The 19233-nt window shown below is 38.9% G+C and overlaps 1 protein-coding gene across 1 annotated transcript in view; it reads right to left on the reverse strand.

The window, feature by feature from the left end:
* The window catches only part of ADGB (androglobin), a 158614-nt gene that overhangs the window by 59735 nt on the left and 79646 nt on the right, over positions 1-19233 (reverse strand). Inside the window, exons 14-20 of the mRNA XM_088023849.1 lie at positions 17253-17290; positions 16188-16373; positions 15365-15428; positions 11870-11972; positions 8635-8776; positions 6698-6812; positions 3161-3328 (exon numbers count right to left, since the gene is read on the reverse strand). Of these exons, the coding sequence (XP_087879975.1) occupies positions 3161-3328; positions 6698-6812; positions 8635-8776; positions 11870-11972; positions 15365-15428; positions 16188-16373; positions 17253-17290 (816 nt within the window). The remainder of the gene's footprint in view (positions 1-3160; positions 3329-6697; positions 6813-8634; positions 8777-11869; positions 11973-15364; positions 15429-16187; positions 16374-17252; positions 17291-19233) is intronic.

Genomic DNA, 19233 nt, shown 5'->3' on the forward strand with positions numbered 1-19233 from the left:
GGGACCTAATCTCATAATCTATATTTGTAAGTGCCCCATCAACTGACAACAGTGGATAAGCCTGTAAGAAACCACCTAACCCAAGCTGAGCAAATCATTGTTACTTTGGTTGAATAATTTGAGATCAGGATCAAGATATTCTAAACTGGACTCATATGGGAAAGTGATGTAAGTCAGGAGTCAGTTTTTCCATGATATGAACTTAGGAGTAGAGATAACATGTCTATAAGGAGAAAAACAAAATGAAGAAGATACGTTCAAGGGGGTGTCTATCCCCTCTTTGAAGTTCCACACTGAGTCATTCCTATCCTTGGGTGTCAAGATTTCCCTATATCCTTATAAGAAATTAGCACATCCAGCTCCTTGTTATGACTTAAATGAGTTAGATGTGTTTTTTGTGACATGCTAATAAAATGCTCTAAGTATTTCAGCGTCTAGCATAAAAATAAGAAAAATACATGATTATGTTAATCCTCCTACTCTCTGTTACATTTAATTGTTCATGTTGGTGTTCTACAGGACATCACTCTGATGTTCTACAGGACATCACTCTGGACTACGTGTGGATGTTGATGACCACAGTGAACTCAGACCTGTGGGCAGGAAGTGGCCGTTACTCTGACTCCTGATTAAGACACATGCATGCTAGAGAGTGGGGAACGATCCTCACACAGATTCATGGATTCACCACATCAGTGATTTCAGGGGTCCAGAGGATTAGGCATGCTGGGACATCCCCTCTAAAGTAAATGATAAGACACTGAAACTAAGAAAGAAGCCTGTCCTTGATAGTCTTCTCTGGAGTTGGTGATAGAATATTCTGCTTTGGGGAATATTATTCCAATGCATTTACTGAGTGACTTACAAGGCCATCAGCTTTGAGCAGGATCCAAAGCAAGAGAAAGATCTGTAGGAGATTTGAGCACCAATTGTTTTGTAAGCATGCTAATGAAGGACCTCCCAGAAAACACACTAATGCTATTTACTCGTGAGGGAGTCCTTATCTATGGGATACTTAGAGTATGCTGCAACTGATCCATCTGGAATTGTTTATGATAGACAAATTTGAAATGTATTGATTTATGGGATGTGGCTCTGAAGAAATGTCACATAACTACGTAATACAAAAGTATAAAAATATTTAAAAATTTAAAGTATTTCATTACCAAAATAGCTCCCTTTTGTGTAAGTGAAGCATGCACAAAGGTCATTTACATATTGGATCTGACCTAGCAACAACAGACTCATGCACAAGTACTCTGGGTGGCAAGGACAGGAACTACGAATGGTTCCAATAGTTTGGGCTCTCTCTCACCCAGGCTTAGCAGTCTAATCTGTTAGTAGCAGAAACTTTAATACAGTATCATCCTCTGGGGATTCCAGTCAGCACGTGGTGGCAAATTTATTTCAGTGGGCTTCTATCAAGGAGGCGCAGAAGCACCAAGAAGTGTCCCAGCAAATTCGGACACAATTCTTCCTGTCCGCATGCATCCCTCCTAGCATTGACACCTACCTCAAACATGAGTTTGTTTTCTCTTTCCTTGGTGCCTCTGCCAGCATTATTACCCACGGGGTTACGGAAAATCTGATTTACAAACATCAAATCCAACCTAACATTCCTTTGGACCAAGGGTCTCATTATACAGAGGAGATTTAACCACTGGAGAATGTTTGGGACTCAATGGTCCTAATATATACCATAGAAAGAATTGATAGAATTCCTGGCAAATTGGAATGGCATATAAAAGTCTCAGCTAATGGGCCAGCCTGGAGATGACATCCTGGAGAACTGACAGGGTATCTCCAGGGCACGGTATATATGAACAGAACCAAAGACCAACATGCACTGCTATATCTACAAAAGCTAAGATATACAGGCTTGGGATTCAAAGACTGGAAGTAGGATTGGCCTCTCTCACCATTATTTCCAGTGGCCCATTTGCCATAATTAGTGTTCTCTGTCCCAACAGGCAGTTTGCTAAATTGGAGGACCTAATTCCTGGGTATGGAGGGCAAGGAATGCTTCCATCAGGGAACATGATATGATTTACAATAAACCTAAGTTATGATATATGCCTGGTTACTTTGAGCTTCTCATTCTGGTATACAAATAGGAAAAAGGAACAAATATAATGGTGTGGGGGTAGAATTTACCCTGATTGTCATGAAGTACTAGGGTTTCTGCTGCATAATGGGGACAGGAAGAATTATGTCTGAATTTGCTTGGACACTTCTTGGTGCTTCTGCAGTGAATGATTAATCACAGCCTGAAAAGAGTAAGGCAATCAAGGTCTTGTGCTCATCAGGATTGAAGGTCTAGGTCACCCAAGAGACGACCAGAACAGCTGGAGCTTTGGCTGGAGAAAAGGGGAAATCTAGAATGGGTGGTAGAGGACAGAGATGTTGAATACCAGCTATGGCCTTAGGGGCCAGCTGTAGCAGGGAAGACCATAGCTTTCTTGACATATGATGGTTTAATATTTGCTTATTTTTAGAGTTTGTGAACACCATCTTAAGCCATCTAGAGCCATCACCTTCAAGAATGGATAACAGAGTTCACTTAAGGGAGGAAATTAGGGGCGCCTGGGTGGCTCAGTTGGTTAGGCGACTGCCTTCTGCTCAGGTCATGATCCTGGAGTCCTGGGATCGAGTCCCGCGTTGGGCTCCCTGCTCAGTGGGGAGTCTGCTTCTCCCTCTGACCCTCCCCCCCCTCATGCTCACTCTCTCTATCTCATTCTCTCTCTCAAATAAATAAATAAATAATCTTAAAAAAAAGGGAGGAAATCAGATTGGTTGAAGAGTAAATCATGGCAGGTATTTCTTGCAGATCATTCATGCTTAGGTGAGCAGTTCTCAATTAGGAGTGACGGTGTCCCAGGTAGCATTACCAGATAGAATACAAGATACTATACGTGCAAATACAATTTACAAAAGCAAGGCTTAATTCTCTCTATGGAAAATAAAGGAAGACCCTCTTTCCCTCCCTTTTTTCTTAGATACCACTTTAGAAAACTTGCAATTGCAAGTTCTTTCTCTTTCTCTTGGAAATGTATGTAAGTCTTTTTAAAGGTTAAATTTTGGGGATCACCTAATATAAGATATATATTTTTTTCAAATAGAAATTATCCTTCTAGAAACATCATAACTTAAATGCACTTACCCTGAAGTGCTGTGAAGTTAGTTCTTTATTGTGGAGGGGTATGGGGTAGTGAGCTGCTTGTAAATCCTTCAGAGCCACGGAGAGTTTACCCTTATCTTTGAAACTAACCATCACATTTCCAACAGCTTTCAAAATCATTAAAGACTGCTCTGTAAATCGGTAGCTCTCCTGTGAAGACAAAGCATAGCAGCCAGCCTCACTTTCTTTTTTATTTAAGTGTAATCAAGCTTACAAAAATTTAATTTCTGTTAATATAGTAAACCTCTTCTATATGGTTGATTCAATAGTTATTTATGAAACGCTTGCTTGATCAAAGCATTTTCCTAGGGTCTATGATCGCAAAGATATAAAACAAGGGGTATAATTCCTGCTGTAGTGGGAACACATGGGAAGAACACCTACCTCATATTGGGAGCCAGGGGAAATTTTGCCACAGTAGTAATACCCAGACTTAGTTCTGAAGGATGTCTAGGAATTACTTCGAAAAAATTGTGTGGGATTGGAGAACTGATGGGCAGAGGAGAGTTCAGGGAGGGAGTGAAAAAGATTAAAAAGATAAGAGGGTGAACTGGCTCCCTCCTGCTTCTGGCACCCTCCTGCTATGGACTCTGAGGAGACAGTAAAAGCAAAAAGGAGATAGGGATATGGAAAACAGTATGGAAGTTCGTCAAAAAATGTAAAATAGAACTACCATCCAATCTAGCAATCTTACTTTTGGGTGTATAGCCAAAGGAAATGAAAACAGGACATTGAAAATATATCTGCACCCCCATATTCTTTGCAGCATTATACACATTAGCCAGGAAATGGAAACAACCTAAGTGCCCATCAATGGATGAATGGATAGAGAAGATGTAGTGTGTGTGTGTGTGTGTGTGTGTGTGTGTGTGTGTGTGTAGCTGTAGTGCATATGTGTAATACATATACATATATATAATATATATATATACACATGCACATACATACAGACACACGGGATATTATTTAGCCATGAGAAAGAAGGAAATCCTGGCTTTGGTGACAATATGGATAGATGGACTTTGAAGGCATTATGGTAAGGGAAATAAACCAGACAGAGAAAAACAAATACTGCATGGTATCATTTATATGTGGAATATTTAAAAACACACAAAAAAACTCAAAAACAGAAAGTAGAAAAGTAGTTGTCAAGGGCTAGGGAGTGGGAAAACTAAGGAGAGTTAGGTAAAAGGGTACACACATTCAGCTGTAAGTTGAATAAGGTCTGAAGATCTACACGTATACCATAGTGACTATAGTTGATAGAACTGTGTTGTGTAATTGATATTTGTGAATAGAATAGAACTCAAATGTCACCCCCCAAAAATGTTGTCAACAACAACAAAAAAGATAAGTATGTGAGGTGATGGTTGTGTTAATTAACTAGACGGTGGGGATCCTTTCACAATGTTTATGTATATCAAATCACCATGATGTACAGTTTATATAACTTACAATTTTATTTGCCTGTTTTACCTCAATAAAGCTGGTGGAAGAAAGAAATTGGATGTCAAATTGTAAATCTGTATGTCAAAACCAAAAAGAGAGTCAGTGTAGGGGTGGGGGAGAAAGTGGGAGAGTAAGGAAGAGAACTCTGAGGAGTTTGAAAATTCTTTTGATTGGTGTGTAGTGGGTAGTTGGTGGGTAGAGGATGAGCTGCCCAGAGCAGAGGGTGATCTGAGACAGCATGAAGAGGGTGAAGTTGAAGCAAAACTTTGTGTTTTCGCTCCTTTCCTAGGGAGCACCATGGTGCCATCATTGCTCCTTAGTTCCCTGCAGAAATTTTGAGGAATGGCCCAATGCCTAGACAAGTACAGATCTCCTGCTGATGAAGACAGATGCAACTGACTTGCCCCCTTAATGCATTTACCATTCTATTACCTTCTCCTCCAATGTCTGAAAGCCTAGAGAAAGCCTTTTCTCAATGGTGTTTCTCCCTGATGTGAAGCCATGACCAGAAAAATTGTCTGGTCAAGAGGCAGCACTTGGAGTGATCCTGTATGGTTCTGAGGAGCTTGAGTCTCTCTGCTCTTGGACTAATCTTTCTCTTGCTTCTTCATTGGAACTGAAGAATAATAGGGCCTGGCTTTCAGGTCCAATAATTTTTTTTAAAGATTTTATTTATTTATTTGAGAGAGAGAGAGAGAGCAGGAGAGGGGGTTGGGTCAGAGGGAGAAGCAGACTCTCTCCTGAGCAGGGAGCCCAACGTGGGATTCGATCCCAGGACTCCAGGATCATGATCTGAGCCAAAGGCAGTCGCTTAACCAACTGAGCCACCCAGGCGCCCAGGCCCAGTAATTTTTACAAGATGGAGGAATTGATAACCCCAGGGACAGATGGGTTCACAGACCAAAATAACTAAACACCTATGAAGTTAAATCACCTAAAGAAAGAGACAAACTGGATAGTCCATACTACCTAAAGCAGAATTATTTTTTTAAAGGAAACAAAGAAAAGATTAAACAAGAATTTAAAATAAGCAGAATAAACATAATTAAGGGAAAAAGAGACATGTACTTATAAGGTGGGCTTGTTGAACTTCCTTCTATTGAACAGGAGGGAGAGGACTGGTGAGAAACAGCACAGCAGAGAGGAGGCAGCCATGGGGGATCCTGCACAACCACTGCCCAGAGACGCAAGAATTCATGACTGAGCATGTCTGGGCCACAGCAACATCAACATAAAAGAGCTGCTCCTGAGCCATCTTGCTGCTGTCTTGGCCCAGAGGTTTACTGACTGGCTTAGAAGATCCTGCCTCATTAATACAGTGAGGTGCTACATGGACATGGGTTCAGGGGAGGGTGTAAAACTGAATTGTGCAGTGAGAATGCCCCATGCAAATTGGCCCCCCAAAAGCAGAGGCCCACATATCTAAAGAAGATGTCTTATGGAGGGCATCTAAAACCAAGACAGGATCTCAGGGGAAATGCTAGGTTCATTTACCTTGTTTCTTCTTTCAGACACTTCAGAACAGAGGAGAAAGAGAAACTAAGAAAAGACCAAGAGAAGAGGAGATGAACAAGAATGACAGAATTCTCCATGGATCCTCCCTCCTTGAATCCCAGAGTCAAACACTCCAAATTCCTTAGGCCAAGGAAGGGGGTACAAGGAACATATGATACCACAATTTTAAACTGTAATGGAAAGGCCTGTACTGATCCTCTATACAGCCCAAACGACCAGTATGCTATGGGATCTACCTGAAATGTTAACAGACGTGACAGGGGATTCCACAGAGCAGAGGCGAAAGCAGTTGTTGGAGAAAAATGAGAATTATTTTATTTGTATCCCTACAGAGTTTAGACTGTGTATTGTACATGCCATTGGGGAGGAATTTCTTGTAGGATATACCTAATTAACAGTTTTAAAAGGTATAAAAAATAAAATAAAATAAATGGGTAAGTTGAATAAAAGACAGGAATGTGATTTAGTTCCAAATCTTTGGGAAAAAAAAGGCGCGCACACACACACACACACACACACACACACACACAAAATCACGGTTGCTTAAGTACTTACCGGCTCAAAGTGGGGTAGCACAACATCTTCATCTCCGACGACAAAAGTCACCATGCTGCAGATGTGTATGGAATGCCCTACTGGGGAGTATGCAGTGAAGAGCAGCATATGTCTCCTAAAGACAATGGAAAACATGAGGACCCACGGGCTCCTTTGTTGCCGCTCTAACCTCTGTGAGGCGTTTGATGACAACTTGTGCTCAAATGAAGTCAAACATTAGTGAGAGTTGAATTCTTTAACACGGATGGGATAAGGACCTCTGAATTTTCACTCCGAAAGAATCATCAGAGGTCATGGACTCTAACTGCATTAATTATTTGGGACACAAAATAGTTACACTAAATGATTAACATGCCGGAGATCTCTCCCATGCACTGCAGTCACATCACAAGAGAGGAGTCTCGGTTTTTCCCTTACAATAATAATTCGCGGTGCTATAGGGCTTTTGTAGATTTCAGATTCATTTCATAGTCATTTCCTCACAAGTGCATCATTTCACCTATGTTGTTTGTGTCTCTCCTACCAGGTTGGGGTATTACTGAGAGCAGGGATGCTCACTTCCCCTCATTTACTGAGCCCTTAGAGCATGTTCAAAACATTCATGCTGATAGGTGAGGTCCTGCTTGGAGGATATATATATATATATATATATATATGAAGGTTCTTTATTAATTCCCTGTTTTTGGTTGTCCTTTTTTTAAAAAAATATTTTATTTATTTATTTATTTGACAAAGAGAGAGAGAGCACAAGCATGGGGAGTGGCAGGCAGAGGCAGAGGGAGAAGCAGGCTCCCCACAGAGCAGGGGGACCCGGATGTGGGATTCAATCCCAGGACCCCGGGACCATGACCTGAGCTGAAGGCAGTCGCCTGACTAACTAAGCCACCCAAGCGCCCTTGGTTGTCTTGATGGATGAGCACTCAGACAGAATAATGACTTCTGGGAGAATCTCTGTATGCCAAAGTTTTTAGGGTAGAAGTGAGAAATATTGAAGTTCTAAAATTTATTACTTTCTAGGAATACTGGATGCTCGCACACATTATTTTAGCATTTGTTTTTGCTGTGTAGGCTTTGCTTTTTCTATAAGAGCTGTAGCTTTTCATTGATCACATAGAATTAACATGATTGATCTTAGGAAATCCAGTAAAAATATTTATATCATCTGAAAGAGGAGGTAATGTTTTGAATTTTATTTATCGAAATCAAGAAAACTTCAATTATGCATATTTTCTTTAAAATGGAAAATGTGGGGGCGCCTGGGCAGCTCAGTCATTAAGCGTCTGCCTTCAGCTTGGGTCATGATCCCAGGATCCTGGGATCGAGCCCCGCATCGGGCTCCCTGCTCGGGGGGGAAGCCTGCTTCTCCCTCTCCCCTTGCTTGTGTTCCCTCTCTCGCTGCCTCTCTCTCTCTCTCTCTGTGTCAAAATAAATAAATAAAATCTTTAAAAATAAAATAAAATGGAAAATGTGATCTGCTTAGCCAAGTTTATCTTAATTAAAAATAAAAATATAGGTAAGATTAAAAACAAACCATAGGTTAAAAAAATAGAAACCATGGGGGGGAAATGCTATGTTTGTCAATCTGTTTTTAAAGAAAATCATAGTTCTTGCCAAGGAATGTAAGATTTACAAGAAAACAAAAAGAATTGTTTAATAAATGAATTTTAGGAAATGCTGTTTTAAACCGTATTCTTTCTTAAGAAATTACCAGACTTTGACAATTATGAGTCTTCCAAAAGGAGATTTACTGAACAGCATTTCTTCAATTTATTTGTTCATGGAATTATCTATCTCAAGAATCTTAATGATAGATCTGTTTCTTACAAAATCACTTTAGGAGAAAATATCCTAGATCCCATATTGTTTAATTATTTGGTAGCCAGTGGTTTTCAAGGTCAAAAAATTCTTCATATGGGAAAAATGAAGTCACTCCATACCCAACAGGCAGGCGAACCATTGTAGCCTTAGTAGCATACGTATGAATCTTCGTAACAAGTTCCTGAGGCTTCAGAGATTTCCAAGAAACTGATTCAGCTGTAAGCAGTCCAGGCTCTACGTGAGGGCTGTCTTTTGTTAAAGCTAGGAGAGGGAAAAATGTTAAAATTTGACTGTGAGAGTTTAGCTGGCCTTCACAATATTAGTAATGATAATAATAGTACCAGGAATTAGAGATTTTCTGAAAATATTCATAAAACCCAGAGAAAATACTCTGGGTAAATAATTACTGGAAATAATACTGAAGTGAGACTTAGGTCTTCTTATCTGTCCTCTTTTCTCCACAGAATCACCCCTCGCTAAAGAAACCAGGAATGGGAGAGTTAGCAAAAGGACAAACAAGACTGTCTCATTTAATCATCTGTGACAGAAATCACCATATCCCTCTAGATGCAGTTTTAAAGGAGGAAAAACACCTCATCTGGGAAAATAAGAGATTTTCCTAAGATAGTGGCAAAGCAAGGTTGAAATATCCCATTGTTTAATCCAGGTTTTTACTCTTTTTTTTTAATTTTATTTAAGATTTTATTTATTTATTTATTTATTTGACAGAGAGACACAGCAAGAGAGGGAACACAAGCAGGGGGAGTGGGAGAGGGAGAGGCAGGCTTCCCGTGGAGCAAGGAGCTCGATGCAGGGCTCGATCCCAGGACCCTGGATCATGACCCCAGCCGAAGGCAGCCACTTAACCAACTGAGCCACCCAGGCGCCCTAGGTTTTTACTTTTGATTCTTAGCTTTGACAAGGTGTAGAAATAGCAAAAATGAACAAAAATTTAATTTTCATATTAAGTGTTCCTCTTAAAATGAATAAAGAATATCTACTATTCTTCATCAGTAGGTAAGGCCAAGACACTTTTTAAATTAAAAAAAATTTTAATTGAGACAACATTGGCACATGACATTGTATTAGTTTTAGGTATACCATATAATGATTTGGTATTTGCATATATTGTGAAATGATTACTGTGAAAGTTTAGCTAACATGCGTTACTACACACAATTACAATTTTTTTCTTGTAATGAGAAGCTTTAAGGTTTACTCTCTTAGCAATTTTCAAATACACCATATAGTGTCATTAACTGTAGTCACTTTGGTGTACATTACATCTTCAGGAATTATCTTAGCTTATATCTTTACCCTATTTCCAAATAACACTCAAGCTGAACATAGAAGGGCAAAACATGACTTGAAACACCTCTACACACATAGATTTCAATGTTTTAGGACTTGGTGTGGCTTAGGAGTTATTAGTAGATATACTAAGCTTATACCACTAAAGTTTGGCAAATTTATTCAACAAGTATTTATTGCCCATGGCTACACTAGACATCATTCAAAACATTGGGTATAACTGGGTGAAAAATCATAGTCCCTGCCATCACAGTTGGTGGACATTTAATAGTAAGCATTCAGCAAATATTTATTGTACCTCCACAGTGCCAGGCATTGTAAATTTGAGTTATAGATAATTTGATTTTTTTGTTTAGGTTTTGCTTTTTCTCTAAGAGCCATAGCTTTTCATTGATCACATAGAATTAACATGATTTGATTTTGGGAAACCCAGTAAAAGTATTTATTTCATCTGAAATAGGAGGTAATATTTTGAATTTTATTTATCAAAAGCAAGAAAACTTTTGGTTTATGCATATTTTCTTTAAAATGGAAAATGTGATCTGCTTAGCCAAGTTTATCTTAATTAAAAATAAATCTACAAGTAAGATTAAAAACAAACCATAGGTAAAACTATGATTGGTAAGGGGAAAAATGCTGTTTCTTAATCTGTTCTTAAATAAAGAGATTTAACTTTAACAAAACAGGACAAAAAACTGAAGAATGATGTTTTGTGCATACATACATATGAGCAAAGGGCTGGTCTCAGAGAGAAGCAAGAACAATCCATCCATGTGAGCAGGAGGGAGGGTGATTAGAATTGTGAAGAGCTCATTATGGGAAAATGGGGTGGGTCATTCCTGATTTTTGTCTATCTCTCCAATGAAAATAGCAGTAAGGTCATTTACTGAAAATGCAGGAAGATGAGAGCAACTGCTAGAGAGATCTAGAGGTCTGAGATAGTCATCCATTAGGACAAGAGTGGAGAATGCATGAACCAGAGAAACATTGGCAGCGCTTAGGGGCCATTGTGAAATCTGTGGCCCTCAGTTGAACATGGGGCTAGCTGATAGGATTATTTTTTCTCCAGTCACACTCAGCTGCTCTGATGTACACAGGTGAGATGCAGAGTTCATCTGTCAAATTGAACCAATACCTGGGTTTTGCCAGGACAGTAAGCTGAGAGAGTAAGAAGAGTAATCACGCTGAGGTATGTCTGAGGCTACCGTTACAATGGCGGGCCATGGAAACTGGGGGATGAGAAAAATAAGGACATGAAGAGAGGAAGGACAGAGGAAAGTAGGAGGGTCAATGGACGGTGGTCCCAGAGGCAAAGGATTATAGGAGCAGGGGGTTCAGGGAGAGGGAACTGGAGAGTCAGGGCATGTAGTCAGAGTGTGAAACGGAGATGTTTGAGATGATACAGTTATTGGCAGGTAAGTTCTAAAATATAATTATGAGGGGCGCCTGGGTGGCTCAGTTGGTTGGGCGACTGCCTTCGGCTCAGGTCATGATCCTGGAGTCCCGGGATCGAGTCCCACATCGGGCTCCCTGCTCAGCAGGGAGTCTGCTTCTCCCTCTGACCCTCTTCCCTCTCGTGCTATCTCTCATTCTCTCTCTCTCTAATAAATAAATTTTTTAAAAAAATTTAAAAAATAAAATAAAATAAAATATAATTATGAAAACAAAACAAAGATCAAGGTGGGATGGAGGAAAAGTCCTTCAGAATTGTCAAATCAGAGAAAGAGTGCATGTTTTTCAACAGATCTTAAAAGACTCAAGAACGATGACATGTAGAGGTGGGAAGGAGAACGGCGGGAGTAGGCACGCCAAAGAGGGGAACATAGGACCGAGACAAGGAGAGGTGCAGGTGGCAAGAGTGGACACAACCCATGATGTCTGAGCAGGAAGAGCATCCCAGAAGGTGGTGGAAGGAGGACTCTCTTAGAGACTCTGGAGGGGAAATACGTTCCTTCATCCAGAGCTTAAAAATCTTGTATTTCCCCTGGACTGAATGAAAGTAAACTGGGCTTTAAGACGATACTTTTCTTAAAGCTCTCTTACCTCCAGATTCTCCCCATCGTACCAATGCAGAAAAGCAAACCAGTAGTTCAATAGGTTTTAGACTATCCACAAATAGATAGTAGGACGCACGTTCATCTGAGAACTGCAAGAAATAAGATGAATCATTGAATTTAATATTAGTCTATTAATGCTGTATTTGCCACTTGTGATAATCACACAATACCTAACATTTGTGGAGAACCTACTATGCTCTAGACACCATGATAAATACTTTACAGCCCTAATGATATGAAGAAAATCACACTGGGTAAATGCTGGCAATAGTCTATGGAAGCTGCGTCTATAGGACCTGTGTGAGATTGGCTGCCCTATCAGAGAGAGTCAAAACTCTTCTCCATGAGCAAAGAAAAGGGAAATGCTTGCTCCAGAAATAACAAGTGGAGGAAACTGGACTTGAGGCTGAGCAGTACTCAGAGAATTTGGGTCCCTGATAATAGACAGGCCACAGAGTAACTTTAGCAGAGAATGGAAATGTCTAATGGGTTGTATTAACGTATTTTACATGGTGCTATGTGATATAAACACTTTCTTTTTTTACAAGATCTTCAGAAATACAGCCATTGCACACTAATGCACTAGGCTGGATTTTTGTTTTGAAGTTGCAAGAGAGTACTGAGTAAAACAGGACAGCCACGTAAGGGTTACATGAACATGAACTCAGTCCATCCTATATGGGTAAATAATCCATAATCATGGATGAAGAAACTGAAACACAAAGAGAATAAGTAATTTGCCAAAGGTCACAGAGCTTGCAAGTGGCAAAGCTGAGAGTCAAGAGTAGGTATATCTATTTACCCACCCCAGGGCTGGTCTTTGAGACTATTGTACTTTTATTGCCTTTCCACTGCTTGGTGAATTTTGACTGATGGCATATGGTAAATGTGTTAAATTAATGTCATTGCTATTATACATTAAAAGCTTTCATATTATTTTATAATGATATTTAAATAAATAATTAAAATATGAAAGAAAAATCTCTAGTCATATTGTGAAAAAAGCAACCTTGTTATTTAATCAAGTATGACAAGATTGCTGGAAATGCTCGATACAACATAACCATGTTTTAAATGATTGCTTCCCTCGATATTTTTCAATAGTAGGCATTAGCCATTTATCTTCGTTGTTTCTTTTTGGCTGCCACATGTTGGTTATAAAGACAGTTGTTTCAAGTATTCACTCTCTAAAATTATGAAGGAAGCTTGGTTTTGCCAGCCTAGTGTACATGCTGGAGGAGGAGTTTCTGCGCAGAGCTCATTTGCTGCCATTTTTGAGAGTCTGAGAATTTAGGGACAGTGTGGCCCTAGAGGTCACATGGAGGTACTCTGCCCTGGTGCCTGCACAGGGCACCTTTGGGAGCCCCCTGCCCCACCCACACACTGAGCACCAAAGGAACATCTATGGAATGTGCTGGAAGAGGCCTCGGGCTCAGCTGGCGGTCTCTGGCCACTAACATCAGGAATGCCTGGCCTCAGGCCACAACCAGTCCTTCCTTTTAGGCCATCCCAGACGCTGTTAAGTTTGGATTCCAGTGCCCTCTAAGAAAAAATTATTGTTTTCTCATACCACTGATGTTAAAAAAAAAAATTCGGGGGAAGGAAGGGACTCAGAAGGATTGTTATTTTATTTTGTCAAGCTGAGACTTGAAAAGGAAAAAAAAAATCTATATTTACATCAGTTTGTAAAAATAGGATCAGAATAAAGAACAGTTGGCCATTGTGCCACACACATACACACGTGTATTAGGACGGTGGTGTATAACAAACTCATAACCAAACTGCCTTTAGTAACAATGACAGCCAACACTGATTACCCCTTGCTAATGACAGGCATTCTTCTAAGTGTTTTACATACATTCTCTCCATTATTTCCCAACTCTATCTATAGGGCTCTTACCGCAAGCACTTTATAGATGAGAAAATCGAAAACTGAGCTTAGGCAGGTCCCACCCCGAATGAAACAAGGATTCAAAACCAGGGAGCCTGGCTCCGAGCCACCAACCTGGCGAACCTAGTGAGAGGGGCGAACCAGTGACAAAGGCACAGGCTCCACATCAGGCACAATTCTCAGGATGCTTGTGCCACTTTCCAGGGCGGTGGTCTTGGGCAATTTACTCAGCCTTGACCTGCCTCAGTTTCCTTACCTGAAAAATGCTGATCATAATAGTCCTTTCATAGGATTTGCTGTGCAGACTTAATACAATAAAGAACCTAGTGCGGGGCCGCCAACAGAGTAAGCACCTATAAATGCCTTCATCTTATTATTGCCAACAGTCTGAATATGGACATATGCTGCAGTGACCTGTAAATGGTATGTTATTCTCACAGCATACTCTGGGTTCAGTTATTCCTGCTTAGCAGTGTTGTTATCTTCATAAAGCCAAAGCATTCCTCTGGGTGTTTTTACAGATAAACTCCGGAGTTAGGTTGATGATTTCTCCCTGCTACCTTCCCCCCAGGCCCTACTACAGATCTGATCCTTACTTTCAGAGCAGACATCCAGCTATAGAGCACCTCTTGAAAAATGCTCAAAAGGTTTTCTCTGCCTGCATTTTCATCGAATACAAGTGCAACAAGAAAAGTCATCTCCAATACTTCTTTCTTCCCCTACCTCTGCACAGGCCTTATAGAGATGTGACTTTATCATCAGGGGCTTGAATGGCCCCCTGCAAGCAACATAAGAGTTTCAGTACAATCCAGCTTCCTAGAGTATGTTTCATAGTCTTCCCCAAAATGCCACACAATTTGTGAGACTTGTTAATTGATTCAGTCAATAATTTTTTATTGAGTTTGTGCCTCATGCCAGGACCAGTGTTGTAATAGTACACAAAAGGACAGAGTCCTTCTTAAGATGTTGACATCAAGCAGGTGGGTGGGGGGAGGGGCATGAGAAGTAATCAGGCCTTTGGGACCGAGGAGGGTAAGTACAGGTCACACAGAATGCATGGAGTCAGGGTACTTGACCTAGACTCTGTCGCCAGGAAAGGAGGTCTCACAGGTTCAAGGACATTGATGCTGTTCTGAAAGACTTCTAGCATTAGCCAGATGAAAGCAATAAAGATGAAGGGGAATAGACTCCACGTAGAGGGAAGAACATGGACAAAAACAGCAGAAATTGTAGTAGAAATGTGCTGTTGTTTTAGGAATAGCATGCAATTCAATAGACTAATTGAAATCAAATATAGTGACTTTATTTGTGCTTCAGTTATTCATAAATCAAATATTTTTAACATGAATTTACATAATAATGCAGCTCAGGATTGAACATAATCAGTTAAATCATACTTGGAGATACGAGGTAGCAGAATTTTACTTATTGTCTGGATAAGAGATCAGTAGACGACTCTAGGAATTGATTTTGTTAATATAATTATAAATTTAGAAATGCTTGATAGATTTGAAGGTGTTTTTCACTAGCATGATTTAATCAAAAATTTACATAAAACAAAGAAAAGAGAAGAGATCATAATATATTTACCTTGAATTCTGTTTTTTGAAAGTTAAGGCAATATGAGTTTGGCTTGTGAAAAATATATATGTTCCTGAAAAACATTATTTATAACGGGTTACTGTCATCATTCGCAATGGACTAGTACTACATGCTTAGTTTCATAGAATCAAATAATTATAGGCAAAACAAGGTAAAGACAGATGAAAATTTAAAAATATATATATAATAACAACCCTGGCAACAATGGTTGCCAGGGACTGAGGGTGAGAGAAATAGGAAGAGGTTGGTAAATGGATACAAATGTTCAGTTACAAGATGAATAAGGTCTGAGGATCTAATGTATAACATTAATAATACCAGTTTATATCACTGAAATTTGCTAGGAGAGTAGAACTTAAATGTCCCACCCCCCCCCCAAATTGGCAAATGTGTGAGGTGTTGGATGTGTTAACGCAATGGGGAGAATCTTTCACAATGTATATCTATTCATCACCATGTGCATTTTAAATATCTTACAATTTTATCAATTATATGTCAATTAAGCTTAAGAAAAATAATAACTGCATTGAATTAGTTGTCCTAAAGAGACAAAAATGATCCCTCAGTAAATAAACTATCTTTATCTTCATCAACAAATAAGTCTCTGAGGATGAGCTGAAACTGACCTGAGATCTGTTTGAATATTATTATTCTATGTGGGCAATCAACTCACCTATTTTTCTTTCTAACATTTTTCCTGGATATTATATCAACATCAGACTAATATTGGTTTAACTCTTTTGAATGACAGCTAAAAATTAATGGCTTATATATCCACTATATTTAATACCCACAAAAAATTTATACTTACTGAAAACATACACAGAAGTCTTCAAAATCCAACCATATTTCTTTAGAAACACTATTATTTATTGTTGCAAACTCCTCCTGTGATTTATCCTGTGTGGCTGTTGTCTGGCTGACCAAATCTCTTTCCAAACTAAACCCTTCACCTTGATGGGCTGTGTCATTCAGTCCAAGGTCTATCAGTTCATCTGTGTGTAGCAGAAGACAAACATGTCAATTGCACCTACACTGTTAAATATTAAGTTATTGAGATATGGAAAATTATAGAGGGCAATTTGCATATTGAAGTCTACTTTTGAAAAAACATTTCCTGAGGCAATCATTTACATGCAAGCCTCAAATATGGGGAAGCCCATGCAGAGACACATTTTCATACACTCTGGAGAATGTAATCCTAACTTAAACAAATAGCAGAGTGTTTAAAACTTTTTAAATCACTTTCATAAATTTGTGTGCCATTCTTCACAGATCATTAAGATACAGCAGAAATTAGCTAGTTTAGGTACTTAACCTCAGCTACAGGCAGACATGTTCGTCTAAGAGGGGAGGGTATAGCTCATGCACCAGAAGAAAGGAGAACCCAGGAGAGCTATTGCAATAAATACATTTCAGAAGCCATTTAAATGCTCCCACATAGTAGGCGATTCTGTACCTTACTTTATGTTGATCAAGTAATGTCATACAGTTCTTATAGACTTCTTGAGTCAAAATTCTACATATATACATGCCACATAATGCTTTTTTGGATTTCAGGATTGGCCAAGTCTATATTTAGGAACTGAGGAATTGGTGATGGTTTCCTTGCTTTGATCATCACACGCATGTATTAAAACGCATGAACTGTACTCTTGGGCCTTTAATCAGATCATCTTTTATTTTGACTTTAAGCATGAATTTAACAAGGGAGATTATCTGATTTTTCTAGCTCAGAGTAGATTAGACTTAACACATCAGAGGAGACAAAGGAGACAGACCGCCAAGAGCCAGGAGAAGGGACAGCTAAGAGCTGTCAAGAAGCAGAGATCCCTTGTGCTTTGATGTTTGTGAAAGTCATGAGAAGATTATTAATTTACCTTTTCCAAGTATAACTTGTGAAATAATATTACCCTGTGAAGTGAAAGGAACACATTAAGAAACCATTTATAAATTCAGCAAAACATGTTAGCTATTTAAAGCACCAATGCTTTTAAAAGAGTTAATACTGTCTTTTAATCATTGAAGAAATAGATTTCTGCCAATAGTTACTAAAACATGGTAAAGCAGAAACTTGGTTTTTAACCTTAAAGTTCAAAGATATGAATTTAATTCAATAATAGGCTGAGGGTTTAAGTTTGCGACATTAAAACCCAGAATATGAGAGTTTATTAAATTATTGAGTCTTAAAATTTAAATTAAAACAATAATATCCTCAAGTAGTTATTTGGCTTGGTATGAAGCACCTGACATTATTACAGATTGAATATAATGAGATGAGATTATAATTAGCAGTTAACATACAGAACCTAGAAAGGTGGGTTTCAAATTATAAAAAATTGTTTTTCCAAATTTTAACAGGGAAATGAAGGTGCCTTCATTTGTGCAATTCTGTTTTCTCGGTGACACAGTTAAAATATGTATAAAAGGTAAAATGGTACAAACTCATACAGACACATGATGGATGATGGCAACAATATTTTGGATGATGTAAAGGGATGAAGGTGATAACAGAGCAGTGCTACCTGAGAAGCTAGTGAGAAGCAAGCCCATCCATGCCTTAGGGCCCCAGAAATGATTAACAGGCATCTGAGAAGGAGAGAATGTTATACGGCCTCATATCAAAATACAGGAATGGGTCTATTAAGGAACAGACAAATCCCCATTTTGCTGTAATCCTTTCTGATTTAACATCTAGCCTTCTGCCTAAACAGGACACTGGAAATTGCTTCATATGGAGAAATTAAATGAGCAATCTCCAGATCTGGGTTCACAGGTACCGTGGGAAACAGGAGAAGCTGCCTCTACAGAGAGGAGAAGAATTAAGTGAAAGTCCACATGCTGAACTTTTGACACTCTCAGCTCCTCTGTACTGCTTGGCTGCAATAACACTGATGGATAAGTGTCTACTAACCCCTGGGACCCATTTCACCCTAGGAGGGAAATTAGAGGACTCTTAACTGGAGAAACTGACCAAGGCCAGGGAAAAACCTCCAAGGAATCTACATTTGGAGCTAATCCCACCCCCAAATGAAGCTCATTTATCCCCAATTACCCTAAATTAATTATCCTACCAGCTGATAAGCTCTAGCCATTCTATAAAGCCACTTCCGATCAGCAGCTAATTAATGTCATGAATTCCTTAAATATATATATGTGCAACAAAGTATCACCAGACAATTGAGGAAGGAGACTTAAAGAAACTAAAGGGTGTGGATGGGGAGATTAATAGAAAACAAAAACAATTATATAGGGATACATTTTTTAAATTGGTAATATCAGAAAGATATTCTTTAATATCCATCTATCAAATAAGAAACTTCTACAAAAATACAATCAAGAATGGGAGCTCTTAGAAACTAAAAATAGGAACGTGAAATAAACTCAACAGAAAGTTTGGATGACAAGGTTGACACAAAGACAAAGAGATTAGAGCTATACATCTTTTAGAAGAAAACATAGGGGGGAAAGCTTCATGACATTGAATTTGACTGATTTCTTGGATATGACACTAAACAACAGCAATAACAAATGTAAAAATAGATAAACTGGACTACATCGAAATAAAAAAATTCTGTGCATCAAAGGACACAATCAATAAATACCATGAAGATACAACCTGTGGAATGGGAGAAAATATCTGCAAATCATGTATCTGATAAAAGGGTAGCATCAACAATATATAAAGAACTTATACAAAGAACAACAAAAACCAAATAAACTAATTTAAAAATGGGCAAAGGACTTAGATATTTATCCAAAGAAGATATATAAGCGACGAAAAAGCATATGAAAAGATGCTCAACATCACTAATCATTAGGGGAATGCAGATCAAAAGTATAGTGAGATACAACCT

This window comes from Eumetopias jubatus, unplaced genomic scaffold (assembly GCF_037043125.1).
Source record: "Eumetopias jubatus isolate StellerSeaLion01/CBP00866 unplaced genomic scaffold, mEumJub1_p1.0 scaffold_6, whole genome shotgun sequence".
Classification (NCBI taxonomy): domain Eukaryota; kingdom Metazoa; phylum Chordata; class Mammalia; order Carnivora; family Otariidae; genus Eumetopias; species Eumetopias jubatus.